Source organism: Pholcus phalangioides, unplaced genomic scaffold (assembly GCF_987345545.1).
Source record: "Pholcus phalangioides strain wild (caught in Gottingen) unplaced genomic scaffold, Ppha-v1.0 ptg000001l_1, whole genome shotgun sequence".
Classification (NCBI taxonomy): Eukaryota; Metazoa; Arthropoda; class Arachnida; order Araneae; family Pholcidae; genus Pholcus; species Pholcus phalangioides.
Window position 1 is genome coordinate 29,771,290 of NW_028301594.1, and position 13,410 is coordinate 29,784,699.

A 13,410-nucleotide genomic window follows, 5' to 3' on the forward strand; every position below is an offset into this window, starting at 1 on the left:
TAAAATTTTGAGCAAAATTCATGCGGTATTCGAAACACAACTGCAAAAATTCTGAGTGAAATGCTTTATTATTTTCACAGTATATTCAGCTATTGATGATGCAGGTTATAAACCAAAATTTAAAGGATTGTATGGTATGCTCATAAGTTACACTCAAATCTGTTGATGTATGTGTGAATTGTTTGAAATATTATTTAGCATATCATGTACAAAACACTGTAATTAGACAAATACAAGTGATAGACCTTAGATTTTGGTTCATAGCCTTAACAATATATGAAAAAATATTATATTCAAATTTTGTAATGATACAATAAATAGTCCGCTGTGGTGGTCGAGTGGTTATAGTGCCGGACTCGTGATGCGAGGATCCGGGTTCGAACCCCACAGTGGTGGTCGGCTGAAGTTGGTTTTCTGTGGTTCCCAACTTCAAGGCGCAAATGCGAACCGATCTCCCCGTTAAAAAGTCTCGCCACAGAGAGCAACAGTCCTACAACGGTAAATCATTCAACCATAACACTTCACTCATAGTTTGTAAAACTGGGGGCAGATGACAGCACTACACATAACAAGCATTACACAGAAACAAACTTTACGTCAGGTTGCACTACACGTACACGCACATTCCCGCATGTACCGATTCGTTGGGGGGTTCCGCGGGGGGGGGGGGGGTTCATGTGTGGTGTAGCAGTGGTAGGTGGGGGCTCGGGGATCCATGGTGTTCTTAAGTCAGCCACCTCGTTGGGCAATTTGCCTGTTGTGGCGTTGTATTTGTATTTGTATTTGTATTTTTATTAATAATGTTTCAAACTCGGGTAAAATGTCAAAAATAGCATTCTTCGTAAAAACGAGTTTTAAGTTTTTATTCACTGATTACTTTGATGTAAAAACGGAACTAAATTGGACGTAACTTCGGTTCTAAGTGTCGTATAGACAAGACAATGCCTGTTTTGGAACAGCAAGAAATGGAGGCTTCAGTAAAAAATGAATTTTTTTAAAAAAGAAAATTGATATTTTCTTCCGAAATAACGTTTAAAACGCAGTTGGATACCTTAATTGTGCCACACCATCGGATAAACGCCTCTACGCCCGTCCAGTGTTCACCGAAACGCATCCATATGAGTGATTTACTCATCAAAATTCGATTTTACTCCAAATTTCGTTGAGGAGTGAAAATATTCCTCAATTAATTCTCCTAAATCTTTGGTAATTTTTTGTAATAGCGTTATTTCTCACTGATAAAAAAAATACCTTTCCATTTACAAAAATAGCCCTTATAATTTTGAAGAGTGAGACATTACTCTAAAAATTATTTTTTCTAATAACACTGTGCATCCGTCCCAATAAACCTCTCGTATTATTCAATGATACACGAAAATAAGATACGAACTTTTATATAACACCCACGCACACACACTAAAACGGTCTAGACATCCGGGGATACCCAGCGAGGAAAACGCCCCATCTTCTTTTTTTAGTTGTATAAAATATCGGATGTGGGAGGAAACAAAAAGGAAAAGGAATTCATAGAAACTCGAGGAAATAAGAAACTCCAGAATCAAGAAAAGAAGAAACTCTCCCGAGGAGAAAGAAACATTCTATCCGAAAATGTTCCCAATGCGAAATCCCGAATTTAGGTCGTTTATTGATCGAGCAGCGCATGGCAACACACCACACATTGGCCATCATGCTGCTGCTGAAACAGACCTCCAAGCATACACATACCCGCCTCCCAACAGCCAGGTACATAACAAATACAGTGGCCTGTGTGTATGTGATGTCCTCTCTCAAGCTCACCCTTCTCTTTTCATTCGCTAGAAACATCTCCATTTCCTTCAATAAGAACTGAACATACCTATAATTACTTGATTTTCAACACGCACACAAGCGCATGCCTTTTCAGTATTTTCATACTGTATATTTTAATAAATCCCAAAAACCCCACGAATTCCAACGCCTACACAATGAAAATTCCCAAGGTAAAATCGATAGGGGTGATCCGATTCCAACAGTCATCAATGCTTCGTGGTTAAGTGTGTGACCGGCTCTCGTCCTGTCTTATTATAATTTCTGTCAGCGCTGGACACCGAGATCATTAATAAATCCGATCCAGAACGATTACGAGTTAATTGCTTGGTCGTTATCGAGTCTAGTTCGACCCGAGTCCGAAGGATAGATATGAATATTATCTAACGCAGACAATTATAGCCCTCGTATGATACGGCGTGATGTACGGCTTTCGTGAAATAGAAGAAATAAAAAAAAAGACTCACAATTTCTGCATCATGAAATTAAACAAAAACTAAAACTCGCGACATTGCTCAAAGCCATTATTATAAAATAAATTTATAGGCCCACTGGAAAAACCATTGGCACATTAAGAAGGCCGATTGCTGCTAGAAAATCATTTGCCTATTGAAAAAAAGCTATTGTTGCAAGAAAAATCATTTGCCTATTGAAAAAAAGCTATTGTTGCAAGAAAAAAAAATTGCCTATTGAAAAAAAGCTATTGTTGCAAGAAAAATCCTAGGCATGTTGAAATGTGCAATTGTTGCTAGAAAAATCATTGGTGTATTAAAAAAAGGGGGCTATATCATTTCCAGAAAAGCCATCGGCATATTAAAAAAAGAATAATTGTTGCCAGAATAAACTGACGAAATATTCTACTATCAAAAATGTTACCATATCCATTTGTGTATTAAATTGCGACTGGTGCCAGGATAACTATATATATGGTACTGTATTTCAAAAAGTAATTATTGCCAGAAAGCCGTTGGCACATTAAAAAATCAGTTTTTTGTCAGAGGAGTCATGTTGAAAAATCGATTATTGCCAGAGAAACATTGTTCCAGACTCTGTCATGAATCTGGGCTGGAAGAGATCTCGGTAACGGGATAAGTCCAGTGGCAAAGTTCTGGAGTTCATTCATTAATTCATTGCCAGAAAAACAGTTGGCATATTAAAAAAATCAACTGTTCACAGAAGAGTCATATTCAAAAATTCATCGTCCTACAGACAGTAATAGTATGACTCATTGCCAGAAGAGTAAAAAAAATCGATTGTTGGCAGAGGAGTCATACTTAAACTAGATTGTTGCTGAAAGAATCATATTCAAAAATCGATCGTTGTTGTAAGAAGAGCTGTATTTATAAATTCGACTGTTACCAGAAACGCCACTGGCATATTTAGCAAAAGCAATTATTGTCAGAGAAGCCCCCTGTGTGTGTGTGATTGGCACATTTATAAAAGCGATTGTTGCCAGATAAATCAAAGACATTTCAACTGTTGCCAAGACATGGGCGGAGATACGGGGAAGGCGGGATACGGCGCTATACGGGGGCGTTGCCCCCCCCCCCCCAGCGTCAATAGTGGAGTTGACTCATCTAATGTATATATGTATATATAAATTGACATCATCATCATCGTGCTCCCCCAGGAATAATGACCGTGCCCCCCCCCCCAGACTTCCAAGTCTAATTCCGCCTATGTGCCAAGACCATAGTTTGCACCGGATCCGCACACGGGCATAAATCCAAACGCTGTAATGACGAATAACGTCAATATTGAATTTCCGTTTTTGACACATGACAAAAACTAAGAAAAGCATTTTGAATTTCTATCGCCTTTTTTTTTTTTTAAATCTATTTACCTTTTTACCCACGCAAAATAATCAAAATAGTAGAGACTAAAAGTAACCACAAAGTAAAAGAAATGGGAAATAAATTAACAAAGGCTAATTAAATAAGAATGAATAAGAACCTACATGGAGAGAGATAATTAGCGAGTTCGGGAGAGAACTTTTTAATGAAGAAGAACAGAACCACTTGAAAATCGTTCAGACAAACACAAAAAAAGAACAAAAGTTTTCATGCTTGAATGTGCTTGAAAGTAAAGGGTTTCGTACACATGAATATATACATTATGGCTTCCTTTTGGCACATGCTGTATGCATGCCAAGGCAGAGCAGAATTACATCCGGGGTCTTACGTTTCTCTTTTCCCCTTCCCCTATTGCCAACATCTATTGTATTCGGCTGCAATAAGATAAAAGAAGAAAAACTCGACAAGACAACGTCTACGGCTCGAACAAGGCGTTAATTAATTTTCGGTACGCATTGGAACCCGTTTTCTCCACTTCCTAGATCCAGAAAAAAATTTATCATAAGAAATTTATTGTTATTATTACAATTAAAAAAAAGATAATAATAATTTAATTTTGCCAAAATTTCAAGAGGGAACATATATATATTTTTTTAATTTGTAGCTCCGCGATTTTTTTTCCTTCCATACTTCATTTATAGTCGAATAGTCTCTGGAAAGTTTCAGTGAATTCTTATATTTAAGGGCATGAGTTCATAATTTTTTTTTACTTAAATTGGCAACAACACCCAGTATTGCTTCCTAATTCAAGGGCATGCACCCTTTAGGAGGAATGAGGGCCACTTCGTTGATTTGAAAACGTGTCGAGGGCCACTTAATTAAGTGATCTGGAACATCATCGTGGGCTACTTAAATGATCTGCAAATATGCCGTGGGTCACTCTAGTCATTTGGGAATGTGCCACAGGTCACTCACGTGCTCTGGAACTGTGCTATAGGTCACTCAAGTGCTCTGGAATTGTGCTAGGTCACTCAAGTCGTCAGTCAGATAGTGAATATGTCGCAGGTTACTCAAGTAATCAGTAAATACGTCACGAGTCACTCAAATGATCTGGAACTGTGCGGCGGGCCTCTTGAGTGATCTGGAACTGTGCCGTGGGTCACCCAAGTGATCATGGAATATGCCATGGGTCATTCAAGTACGCTGGAACTGTTCCACGGTGATTTTAAAATATGCCGTGGGTCACTTAAGCGATCTGTAACTGTGTCGTTGATCACTCAAGTGATCTGGAAAATCAAAGCTCATTTTTACAAAATTAGATTTGAGGTCAAGGTACGCATCAGATGACTCCGAGGGCCACATTCGGCTCAAGGTCCATCCATTGATCACGTGTGCTCTAATTTATGCATAGGTGCTGTAACCTGGTGGGTCTAAACCCCTTCAAAAACTTTTTCTTGAAATTGGTTCGAATTTTGAAAAATAGGAGTGGAGAGCTTAACCACATTCATTTTCTCTCAGGTGTGACAATAATCTAAATTAGCCCTTTTATAATAATTTCCCTAGTTACTTATTTTGACTATTTTACAGGTTTGATAGACTTACTAATAAGTGTTTCAAGTGTTGATTTTTTATTAGACTCGCAAATGAGCCCCCCCCCCCCCCGTATATGAGTATCTACTTTTGAGGGCAGTCTAAGAACTTCGATTGCCTAATACAAGGATAAGAATAATGAATAAATTAATTAAAAGATTAATAATATGTGTTTCAGTGTTTTCACACTGATGGAATAAAAAACATTTGAATGCGCAGTTCTTCTCAGAGCGAACGCACTTTTGGGTTCCATCCCATAGGACAGGGGTTCTCAACTGCGTGCCGCAGAGCGGTGGCCCTGAAAAAGGTTTTCCGAACAGACTCTTTGTTAAACTGCTCTGGGGAGCCGCAGATGGGAAAGTTTGAGAACCCGTGTCGCATAGGGCGTTCTATTATTAGATCGGATACAGAAATATAGTTAACAAAATTTCGGATCCGTTGAAATACGTTATAACGTGGGTTTTTTAACTGCCTTATAAATATTTTAAACAATCAATATAAGAATACTTTACAAGTATTTGCCTAAACGCTTCGTTGGAGATCATGATCGTGAAATATTCTCGGTCAAAATTCAAAATGAAATTTACTAAAAAGCCAAAAAAAACTTTATTGTTTTTTTATTGTTTTCGTGTATATAATGGTCAACTTATTCCTATCCGCCTTCCATAAATTACAAAAGCTGCACCATATAATTGTGAATATATATATATATTTTTCACATGAGGTGCGTTTGTGCATGGAATACAGGAAAGAAAAATTGGTATGTCGAGGTACCACAAAAAGAAAAAGAGAACCAAATGTGGAAACAGTTGCAGAGATTTCGTACGTTCTTCCCATACAAAATATAGTCTTTATTTTTTTATTTTTTAATCTGTTATTTGATGTCGCGTTATAACGGCATCTGCCGGATATCAACCGTTTCTATTTTCTCCCCCGTCATAGCGTTCATAGCGTTCGTTCTTTTGATGCACGAAAAGGTGAGATACAGATAGACAGACAGACAGCTGTTTCATATATTTTTAACCTTCCTTCGGAAATGCACACACACCAAGCCCTGAATACTGATAGGCCTTCCTTCACCAGCTGGTGAAATAAAATAGTGATATTTTTTTTCGTAATTTTTTTTCATTGCGTGTACTACAGTTGTTCTTGTTTCCTCTCTCTCTTCCCCGATATAACGTTTCCTCTGTATCAGTCATAAAAATTAGATAGCTTCTTTTTCGCCTGATGAATAATTTTAATATCATTTAAATCAGCGCTTCTCAACCTATGGTCTGTGGACCAGAGGTGGTCCGTGACGATGGCATAGCTGGTCAGCATGCAGACTTGACCATTTAATTCTAATTGAATGAAAAAATATTCAATTGTTGTAATTGATACAGTGTTAGCGAAATCCCTTGGATTCAAATAAAAACTACATCCTCAGACTTGAGGTCACCATATCTCATCGAGGAAATTGTGATCATAAATACGGGATATCACTAATTGCAGCTGCAAATCGCAGTAAACAAAAATGTATTTCACAGGGAGGGGGACATTCACCCGGACGTGGTGATTATATTTCGTTGAGGAAAATACGGAAAACTAAGATCTTAAATACAAGATGTGTGACAATGGTCACCAAAAGCGTTACCATAAGTCGGCAAAATCACTAAATTTTGCTATAGTTGCTGAATAAGGGATGACTGTAAATTGCAATGAGTTGAAACGTGGTTCACGAAAAAATATAATAGATGAACATTTTAGCCATAATTATCATAATATTTAAGTTATAAGGTATGAAAATTGTCTTCATTCAAGATTTTAGTAAGAATTCCCGTTTCCAGAAATTTCGTTCGGGGGGGACCAAAGAGATAGAACAATAGAGATTTGAACATATTTTTCCCCTTTTTAGTCATTTCTTCACATTTCAGGGAGGCCAAGACCCTCATGTCCCCTTCCCGATACGTCCTGACTCATTGTTTTTACATTGCTTTATACTGAATATTGTTTTGTGAAGGGTTCCTTGGGCTTCGTTTCATTGGCACAAGTGGTCCACAGACTTCATCATTGCCCAAAGGTACGTGGAACACAAAAGGTCACATTTAAGCAGGTGATCGAAGTAGACCTGTGCTATGCTGGAAGCAATTAAGTTAAAAACCCCTGAACTGGGTAAAAATTTTGAAGGTTTCTCCACGGAAAAAAATTGATAAAATCAAAAATGAATCAAAGTTCGGGCTTCAAGACCGGAAGGTGCAAAAATATACAGCTACTTGGGGGGAGGGGGGGGGAGGGCGCATATAACATAGCTGAGGGATATATGTAAATATTATAGCTGGTAGTCAGAGACCCTATAATCCAGGGTGGGGGGCACTACCTTTTTAGCCCGTGGGCCAGAAACTGGTGTAGGCCTACCTATCATGTTGCATACAATTGGTACTTTTCCTCCGGAACACCTCTTGCGAGTTGGATGGAACACCGTGAAAGGCCACTAGGCATTAGGTTGTGCACCCCTGATATAGTCTATATCAGGGATTTTTAACCTCAGGTCACGGCCCAAAACTTACAAGATGGCTCGTACAAATCCACTTACGGTCCTGTTACAAAATGCACTTATTTCGACACCGTTCTCACTAATTTCGAAGAACCAACAGTCCCATGGGTCACAAAGCTGATCTTGTTGATTTTCGATTGCGGCGAAAAAAAGTTAAGAGAACCCCTGGTCTACATGTATTAGAAGCATACGTTTCCAACTCATGTTCCGGGGATCGCTCGTGCCTCACGTGAGATTTATTTAAGTTTAGGGTACCAAAAAACTGAATATATTGGGGCAGGGGGAAGCCACAAAACTATTTTCGCGTAGAGCCCAAAATAATCGAGACCGGCTTTGTTTCCATTGTTAAAATAGAATCAGTGGAACCAACCAAAATCATTTTTTTACTATATAATAACATGAATTTTCTATCACATACGCACAAATAAAAGTCATTTAAAAAGATTATGGAAATTATTACAATTTTTTTTTAATTTCGAATGATTTCGAGTAAAAATGAACAAGGAGAAGTGGGCAAAACACTTACCGATGAGTAGTAACGCAACAGACAGGTGCTCTTTGCCAGAAGCACGAACAACTCCAACCACAGTGCCAACAATCGAACACAACAATCCCAAAGACGCCACAACTACAACTAACCACCTCACGGTGATACTGTGCGTCGCAAGTATGCCACAACACTGTTTCCTAGCTTGTCTACGAGGAGTCACCAGATCGGGAAGCGGACACTGGCTCAGAGGGGCCGACAACACCGAAGATCTCCAACAGCTCGAGCTCGAGGACTGCGTCGAATTGTTATTGTTGGCGTTGTTACTATTGTTAGTATTGCTGTTGTTATTGTTGACGGCACTACTGTTGTTGGCAGTGGTATTGTTGCTGCTGTTGTAGTTATTCACATTACCGTTGCTGTTCTGGTAAAACTGGGGTCTATCCCCAGGTTGGTGGTGGTGCTGCTGCTGCTGCTGTTGCGGTTGTTGTTGTTGTCCTCTAGTAATCCACGGGATCACAGACGGTGGTGCAGGCTGATGATGGTTCTGTTGAGATTCAGCCGTCGCTCTCTGGTGCGACGGGACAGACCTGCGTTCGTTACCGGACAGTTCGGACCTGCGGAACGACGTACCAGGATGGTCACGGAGGCTCCCGGTAGCAGTGAAAGAACGGTTTCGGTTATCCGAATAACGCCCGTAGCTGGTGGCACTGCGGGGAATCGAAGGTGCCGAAGAATCGTAGCTGATGTTCGAGGGCATCCTCGAGTTCTGCTGGAAAGTGGTCATCGTGGCGGAATGCCTCGTCACGTCCGGAAGAGGACCGGGACTCGACTCGGTTCTCCTGTGGACAACGTCCGGGACGTGGTTGTCGAACACGCCCCTTATCCTCCAGGTCTCGCCCCCGGATCTCGCTGGTCTGGGATCGGGCTGCCGAGGTAACGTGGAGTTCTGATAGGAGTGCGCGTAATAGGCAAGAGGTGCCGCTGCGGCAGTAGCAGCAGCAGCAGATCTCTGCGGTACGGGCTGTGTCGCAGGTAAAGGTGGTACGGGCACGGGCTGCTGCTGTTGTTGACTGGTTCCTTGATGCCGGAAGCTGCTGCCGACAGCGGAATTTCCCAGCCTAGGACAAAGGTCGGGGTATCCCGACGAACGGTGCAATTCCGGAGGAGCAGAAGACGGGCCACTCGAAGCGGGATTGAGCCCGATATCCATTGGTATCTGGGCTTGCTGTTGTGGTACTGATGGTGGCTGTCTCGTAGCCTCCCAGTATTGGCGGGATATATGACTAGGATCGACACGACATCGGGGACAGCTGATCTGTCCGCGGACACGGGTCCGACTTTCAGGATACATCGGTGACCTCGGATAGCCCGCCGTTACCTTGTAGAAGTTATTTTTTTTCCTCGGAAAACAACAGAAAATGTAAATCCTTTGGAGAAAAAAGCAAAAAAATCGAATTCCTACATCACTACGCGAATACCGTACTTTCTCTCACAGACACAACCTCTCTCTTCGCAGATCTGCGAAACAACTGTTTGCGCAAGCGCCTCCCTGCAGTCGTGTTTCCTCCTCCTCCTCCTTCCCCCCCCCCCGACTCGAGTTCTTTCGTGCAGCGCCCTCTCGTCGTGGGAAAAAGAAATGCATACCGTTGGCTTTTATTTTTATTTTTCGTGTTCTTCAGCCATTCATGATCAAACCTGCTCAGAAAAATTGCTCTTCTTTTATTTATTTATTTTTTCCCTTTGCCTTTTATGCGTCGTTTCTGTAACGGGAAGTCATAAATTTTGTAAATTAATTTCTCCCACTAAAAGAAACAAAAGAGATTCAATGGGTTTTCTCACAAAGTTAGTTTTTAAAGAAAATTTTTAGGTTTTCTCCTTCCGTTTTTTTTTTCCCCTTTTATAATTTCTTCTGAACATCTGTGTCACTTACACAAAGCAAGAGAAACAAAACGTAGTAAATAATAAACATATAAATAAAATGAATTTTCTTTAAGCAACATTTATTTCTCAGCCTAACAAATTTTTAGAATCGTTAAATTCATTAGTTCCAATAACATCTTCTTTGTACCAATTTTCCTTATTACAAAAAAAAGTTTACAGACAAGAGTTGGAAGATATCCAAAATGCATTCTGTGATTATTAAGCATTTACTGTATGCGAAAATATTACTTTTTACCGACTTTTCTGCTTGGTGTCGAGCACTATTTAATGAATATTTGAGCGAAGAGGACACTTCTAAGGAATATAATAAGTAGGCCTACTCTTTCATATTTTATTTTTATTTTATTTTCAAGTAATTGTTTCTTTACTGAAAAATATTCTGTTAATTAAACAATTCGTTAGTAACACCAACTTAGTAACCAGCAGGTTTGAGAAAATGCAATTTTTTTTCATTTTATTTCGAAAGAATCGAAGTTCATTGAAGACCTATAAAATTTACCTATTTACTGTGAAATTGTAACGAGTGATTCGGAAGACGAGCACAGTTTTTTTTACAAATTTTGATTCGATATATAAGAAATGTTTTGCCAAAACGAGAAACTTTTTTTTTAATTTTTGTAACATATGACTTGATAAACAAGATATTTCTCACAATACGAGTAGTACCGTCAGTCGGGACAACTTTGCCACATCCTTTTTTTCTTTCATTTTTTACATTTTTTTGCTTTGTAAAATGCTAATGAACAAAAATACTTTCAAGCCATCATAAACCATTCGATCTCTAATTTCACAATCTGTGAAAACATGAAAACTTAAGTGAACAAAAAACCTCACACATTAGTATTAACTCTTCAAAACATCAAAATCGGAAAGTTTAAAATTCCCAAAGTTCAAAGAAAATTTTTACATTTTATTCAGAAAAGGTAAATTTGCCACGGTTTTCATTGCGAAGGATGGTCAATTGTGTAAACGATATTGAAAGCCGATAAACTCTATTGAAGCCTAACTCAATGTACAAAACATTGAGTTAGGCTTCATCAAGTACGTTTGGGAAGTAAAAAATTTTCCCTCTGTCAGTCGTATATACAGTCAAATCTCGATAAGTCAAATGTGCTGCAGCCGACAAAAACTTCGAGTTATCGTTAGTTCGACTTATCGGAAATTCCGATTTCACAGTGGGAAAAAGAAAAATTTGATAAAATAACAGCGTTATTTACGAATACCGCATTAGTAAAACATATATACTACTGGAGAGGAAAAAATTCGAAAAATCATATTTAATTGATGGATGAGAATATTTAGAAATGAACTAGACGTACATGTATTATGGAAAAAGACGCATACATGATACCCGTATAAATGATACAAATAGCAAATAAAGTGTATATATATACATACAAGGTTATTTTCTATAAAAAAAATAAAAAGATTTTTGACTACCTATCTTTTCTTTCGTGAGAAAGTCATTCACATTTTGCAAGCAGACAGATGAATCTGCTAAATTCTATTGCTAAATGCTAATTTTTTTTGATAAATTCTAAGTTCTTATCTAAATGCTATATTCTATTGCTAAATGCTAAGTTCTTATCTAAATGCTATATTCTATTGCTAAATGCTATATTCTATTGCTAAATGCTATATTCTTATCTAAATGCTATATTCTTATCTAAATGCTATATTCTTATCTAAATGCTATATTCTTAAATAAATGCTATATTCTATTGCTAAATGCTATATTCTATTGCTAAATGCTATATTCTTATCTAAATGCTATATTCTTATCTAAATGCTATATTCTTATCTAAATGCTATATTCTTATCTAAATGCTATATTCTTATCTAAATGCTATATTCTTATCTAAATGCTATATTCTTATCTAAATGCTATATTCTTATCTAAATGCTATATTCTATTGCTAAATGTTAAATTCTTATCTAACTGTTAAATTCTTATCTAAATGTTAAATTCTTATCTAAATGTTAAATTCTTATCTAAATGTTATATTCTATTGCTAAATGTTAAATTCTTACCTAAATGTTAAATTCTTACCTAAATGTTATATTCTTACCTAAATGTTATATTCTTATCTAAATGTTATATTCTATTGCTAAATGTTAAATTCTTATCTAAATGTTATATTCTATTGCTGAATGCATGCTAAATTCTCATCTAAATGCTAAATTCTCATCTAAATGCTAAATTCTCATCTAAATGCTAAATTCTCATCTAAATGCTAAATTCGTATCTAAATGCTATATTCTATTGCTAAATGTAAATTATTATTATTAATTAATTTAACTATTTTGCGAAATGTTGTATTCTATTGCTAAATGTAAATTATTATTATTAATTAATTTAACTATTTTGCGAAATATTGTATTCTATTGCTAAATGCCAAATTATTTTGCTAAAACTCTTTTGCTGAATGTTAAATTTTATTGCTATAAAATTCTTTTGCTAAAAAAAAATTCTACCTAATAAATGCTATTTTTTAAATTTCTCTCATTCCCAAAAATTTTGACGTGAAGAAAGAAAACATCGAATTAAGGGAAAATTTTAACACTAACATACGGAAAAAGTTCTGAGCCCGAGTGAAAATTCGACTTAATTAAACAGATATTTGAGTTCGGAGTTCGAGTTATCGCGAATTGACAACTCGAACTCTTCGCCTCTATAGACTTGAGTGAGTTTACCAATGATATGCTTGACACTTCTGTCCGTCAATAACTTACCACAACAAATAATCCAAGCTGTAGTTGCTTCAGAAGCGTATCATCAATTTCCTAGGCCAGGTTGACATTCATCACTTCGTCATGTTCGTCAACAATTGAATCAAATCTCCATCTCCATGTCCGTCTTCACAGCGAAAAAGCTATAAGATAGGTAGATAGATAGATAGAACCGGGGTTGTGATCGGTTCTATCTATCTATAAGACAGCAGAAGCGACTAATTCCTGTCCAAGCTCTTCAGTAGGTTTTGCATCTTGCTCGGGTTGTGCCGAATGGAAAAAAATCTGACACCGAACACCAGTACAGGACTTTATCAACGCTTTCTCAAAAGGGTGCCTGGCAGGGCTGGCTAACTATGAGAAAAATCTCGAGTTCCAGTAGAAAAAATTAGAATTTGATGTCAGCTTCTGGAAATAATTTGCTGGAAAATGCCGCCAATATGTTAACTGCTAATGTTAGTGCGGTTAGAAGTTTTCGCTGCAAAAAATTACTCCTATATTTATATCCATATATTACTTATGGTTCT

The 13,410-nt window shown here is 37.6% G+C and overlaps 1 protein-coding gene across 1 annotated transcript in view; it reads right to left on the reverse strand.

The window, feature by feature from the left end:
* The window catches only part of LOC149090321 (uncharacterized), a 66,787-nt gene extending 57,044 nt beyond the window's left edge, over positions 1 to 9,743 (reverse strand). Inside the window, exon 1 of the mRNA XM_089234114.1 lies at positions 8,249 to 9,743. Coding sequence (XP_089090240.1) covers positions 8,249 to 9,563 — 1,315 coding nt within the window. The 5' untranslated portion in view covers positions 9,564 to 9,743. The remainder of the gene's footprint in view (positions 1 to 8,248) is intronic.
* Positions 9,744 to 13,410: the final 3,667 nt, after the last annotated feature.